This window comes from Penaeus vannamei, chromosome 33 (genome assembly GCF_042767895.1).
Source record: "Penaeus vannamei isolate JL-2024 chromosome 33, ASM4276789v1, whole genome shotgun sequence".
NCBI classification, from domain to species: Eukaryota; Metazoa; Arthropoda; class Malacostraca; order Decapoda; family Penaeidae; genus Penaeus; species Penaeus vannamei.
In genome coordinates, this window is record NC_091581.1 from 30,895,224 (window position 1) to 30,900,223 (window position 5,000).

Here is a 5,000-nt window from a genome sequence, read left to right on the forward strand (position 1 = left end):
GATTATAATTTCTTTAGGGCGAGTTTCATCAGAATTCAGTCTTTTTTTCGACTGCATTTTAAATTACTGTTTGATAATTAAGCAAAATTTAGCCATTAGTTCTCAATCAATATGTAAATATGGTGAAAACATCGACCACGTCTGATATTCTGAGGTCTTGGCGACCCCAGGGAAAAAAATTGGCGACCTTAGGGTTGCGAAAAGCTGACCTATCGATCTCTGTTTGCGCATTTCTCTATCTCCCTCTTCAAAATATAGTCATGATTTTAATTTAATTGTCAATGTCACAATTTTTTACAGCAAGAATAAACGAAGGGTTTGTTGCCATTTTTCTGATTCTTATCATTAATCCTAATTTCATCTTTTCCTCCTTTGTTTTAGATAACCATGCTGATAATTATTTGCATTTTTCCTTTTCTGTTTTTTATCTGCATTAGGATTAAGATTGCGCAAAAATAAATTATCTTCTATGCGTTGGTATGTCACATATAGGCCTACGTCAGGCTTGAACATTTTTTATAAATCTAATAGTTATGTTTCATGAATTTAATAGTTATTTAGCGAGTAGCATTGGTGTCTATAATTACCATCACCGCCTTTTTAGTTGTAGAAAAAGGACCATTGCCATGCGGTGATAGGTCACTACTCGTCACTAACCTCTCCGGTGTACCTTTGACCCCCCCCCCCTGGAAAAAAAATCAAAAATACTATGCAATTACACCGAATATTATTAACTTTGTGCTGGAAATTTCCTTCAGGCAAGAAGTTCTGAATTAAACTGGCGAACTCTTTGCTTCTTTAAGCACAAACCCGCGCAGAAGCTTCCAGATTCGAATCCTCTGGCACATTCAAGAGCACGTTTTGTTACCCGTTGATGGTATGTAAGCTTGGAGAAAATTAGCGTCTGAATATAACACTTTAATACGCGCGCGCACCCTGGCCACCAGCCCCCCCCCCCCCCCCAACACACACATACGGGCCTGTGTGAATACCATGAGGTTGTTTATGGATATATTTCAAGCTGATGTCACCGTGACAAATAGAAAGATAGGGTTAAAGTGAGGATAAGGAAGTAACATGGAACACAAGACAGGTATAGAATATCCTAGATGGCTAATTTTATTATATTTGTGAGAAATATACCGACTGAAAATAACTATAACGCGTTAGATTTAATGTTTTTCGTGATGTTTGGATGAGAATGAGGGAATGCACGCACACTCACGCACGCATGCATGCACGCACAAACGCGCGAACACACACACACACATGCACACACACACACACACACACACACACACACACACACACACACACACACACACACACACACACACACACACACACACACACACACACACACACACACACACACACACACATGCACACAAATACACACGCACACGCACCCATACCCACAACTAATCAAAGAAAAACAGAGAGAGACAGAGAAACTGAGAAAGAAAATAAGAAAGAAAGAAAGCGAGAGAAAGAGAAACAGACAGAAAGAAAGAAAGACAGAGAGCGAGAGGGAAAGAGAAACAGAGCGCGAGAGAGAAAGAGAAACAGACAGAAAGAAAGACAGAGCGAGAGGGAAAGAGAAACAGAGACAGAAAGAAAGAAAGAAAGACAGAGGCAGAGACAGGAGAGAGACGCAAGTCGATCGAGCGAAATCTAAACCTCCAAGCCTTTAGGTAAGCTTGAAAACTACGCTGAAGTGAGCACAACGTGGACTGACAGAGCGGACAGGGAGGAGGAGAAGGGGAAGGGGGAGAGGAGAAGAAGAGCAAGAGTAAAAGGAAAAGAAGGAGGAGGAGGAGAAGAAGAAGAGCAGGAAAAGAAGAACCAGGAGGAGGAGGAGGAGGGAGATCAAGAAAACAAAGAAAAAAAGGAGGAGAAAGCAGAAGACAGGAGTACGAATAGAAGGAGGAGTAGGAGGAGGGTGAGGCAAGGCGGATGTCTGCGACTCTACTCCATGGGGGTAGGAAGGTGGGGGGGAGGGGATGGCTGACTACTCTAGACATCCAGACAGCAGAGACAGGGTGCTCGACTGCTCGCCTTCCCGCAGTCTAGTCCTGGTCGGCGCGGCAGCAAAGACACACACGCAATGGACTCGTCTGTGCAGGTTGGAGGGTCGAGGGAGGGAGGGAGGGAGGGTGTGTGTGGGTGTGTGTGTAGGGTGTGGGGGTGTGGGTGGGTGGGTGGGGTGGGGGTTGTGTGTGTGTGTGTGTGTGTGTGTGTGTGTGTGTGTGTGTGTGTGTGTGTGTGTGTGTGTGTTGTATGTGTTTGTTATATGTTTGTTTTTATTTGTGTATGTTTGTATTTATGCGTTTGTGTGTGTGTGTTTGTGTTTTTATATGTTTGTTTGTTTTTCTTTGTATGTGTTTGTGTTTTTGTGTGTGTTTGTATTTATGTCTTTGTGTTTTTATATCCTTGTTTTTCTTTGTGTGTTTGTGTGTTTTAATGGGTACCATTATTACTATATTGTTTTATCATATCTTTGTTATTATTGTTACTACTACCATATTTTTGGTTGTAATTTTTTGATAATTGTCATTATCAGTATTGTTCAAATCAACATTATTTTATGGCCACTTTGTATATTATTATTATTATTGTTATTATTATTATTATTATTATTATTATTATTATTATTATTATTATTATTGTTATTATTAATATTGTTATCATTTTGATTTCTATTTCATGTTCTTTATTATTATTATTATTATTTTTATTATTATTATTATTATTGATATTTATATTTATGCTATTATTATTATTTATTGTTATCTTTATTGTTGTTGTAGTATCAGTGTCAGTATTGTTTTTTATTATTTTAATTTTCTAATCATCATCATCCTCATCATCATCATATTTTACTTTATTATTATTATTATTGTTATTATTATTGTTATTGTTATTGTGTGATGTCTCAGCTTACTTCCCTCAACTTAGAGACACAGCACTTTCCGCAGTATGTGAGCTGTTCCAAGGATGGCCGACAACTGCACTTCTAATAATGTCAGGTATATCTAATTTCCCAAGCCAGGTCTTTGTGCTCTTTGAAATCGTTCCAAGTGCACAAATCACTATTGGTGTCACTGACACTTTTGATGCTCTGTGGATTCTCCTAATTTCGAATGTTAGGTCTTGGTGTCTATTCACTTTTTCTTCCTCAGTATTGATGAGGTTCTGGCCGGCTGGTACAGCTATGTCAATTAGTGTCCACCTCTGTGTATCTTTCCATACTAATATCCAGTCGAAGGTGATTCAGCTTATCAGCGTAAACAGTCATGTCCCAGTTAATTCGGACGTCTCCATTCTGTGCGACTGTCAATGGCTGATGGTCATACGACTTGTGGGTACATTTTACCCCATATTTTCTGCACATCTCCCAGTGTACTCGCAGGGCCACCTTGTCATGGCGTTTCCTGTACTCTCTCTGGACAAGATTTTTGCATCCACTGATAATATGTCATACAGTTTCAATAGTCTCTACACAATCTACACTGTAGTGTCTCTGAAGTCTTATCTATACTATGCTTGATCGAGTTTGTTCTTAAAGATTGTTCTTGAGCAGCTAGAGTCAAACCTTCTGTCTCCTTCTAAAAAACATTCCTAAGCCATCTCCACAAATATTCTCCAGCTCCATTTGCTCCGTGCTGGGATTTCTCCTTCCAGTCCCCGATTTTCTCCTTCTGCCTCCTCTTCTGTAGTCCTGGAGATTCTCTTCTTCATCTAACACCTCATTATTTTTATTATTATTATTATTATTATTATTATTATTATTATTATTATTATTATTATTATTAGTTATTATTGTTGTTGTTATTATTGTAATTATCATCATCATTATCATCACTATTATTATTACTGTTATTATTGTTATTATCATTAATATTATTATTTTGTAATTGTTTTTATCCTCATTATTACTATTTTAGTATTATTACTGTAATTATTATTGTTATTATTATTATCATTATGATTATTATTATTTATTATTATTGTTGTTATTGTCATCATATTTTCTGTTGCAGATACGGTTTTTCTTGAAATGAGTATTCTGTTGTTACTATTTGCAGTGGTAGTAATGAGACTGATATGCTATAATCTATATAACAAATTTGTAAAAGCAGTATTAATGATGATAGTATAGATGATTATGATTAAGTTTATCACATATACTAATATTCTAATCTATGGTTGATTTCTTCATTAAAGTATTTTTCTGCGATCATTTTTAGGGGTAAATAATTTAGCTCAGTGATTTCCTAAGTTAGACTGTTTTCACAATTATTTTAGCTCTGTTCTATCTCTTTTTATTTGAAATTAAATGTGTTATGTTCAAATCTATGGTTGAATTTTTATTTTTATTTTTTATCTTTTTTATGATATTTTAACAGTAAATAATTTAACAGATGCTCACATTAACTTCCCAAGTAAGACCTTTTTCACAATTATTTTAGCTCTCTCCTGTTCCTTTCTGTTTTAAACTAGTTCTGTTCTATGATGAGGATCAGCATTATGTTGGTGGCCTCTGTGTTCTGTGCTCTAGCAAAGACCAACAGATCTCTGCCAGGTATATTTTCCCAGGATGGAGGCTGGGCTGCTTCTTCATCAGGAGATAAATCACCATGCAAAGACAATTACGTCAAAACTATAATTGGGTGGTATGTTAGCCTTTGCTGTAGTGCCAACAAGCGTGGAGGTCATGCAGATTGGTTCAAAGGTCGAGAATAATATGTAGATGTTCTCCAATATAAAATTACTCTTTTGAATTGTATGCTTGCAACTATTTTATGAATTTTGGTATAGTGTCAGTTAATATAATTCTGGAATGCATATTGCTTTTTTTCAGTATGTATTTTTTCTCATTATTTTACACAAAGCTCAAGAATTCCACAACTATTGCAAGTCAGTTATACTGAAAAAGAATAATATTGGCAAAGGTCTATAGTATCTTAAAATAGCACTGAGCATATTAAATGTTAGAA

General features: G+C 36.3%; 1 protein-coding gene across 4 annotated transcripts in view; it reads left to right on the forward strand.

The window, feature by feature from the left end:
• Positions 1–5,000, forward strand: part of LOC113816128 (hypoxanthine-guanine phosphoribosyltransferase) — a 15,955-nt gene that overhangs the window by 3,164 nt on the left and 7,791 nt on the right. Inside the window, exon 1 of one of the 4 annotated variants that reach the window (XM_027368260.2) lies at positions 1,981–2,125. The exons of 2 other annotated variants lie outside the window; for them this stretch is intronic. In XM_027368260.2, the coding sequence (XP_027224061.1) occupies positions 2,108–2,125 (18 nt within the window). In that variant the 5' untranslated portion in view covers positions 1,981–2,107. Of the gene's footprint in view, positions 1–1,980; positions 2,126–3,006; positions 3,030–5,000 lie in introns of those variants that run through there. One more of the 4 variants, XM_027368398.2, reaches the window with a different exon arrangement.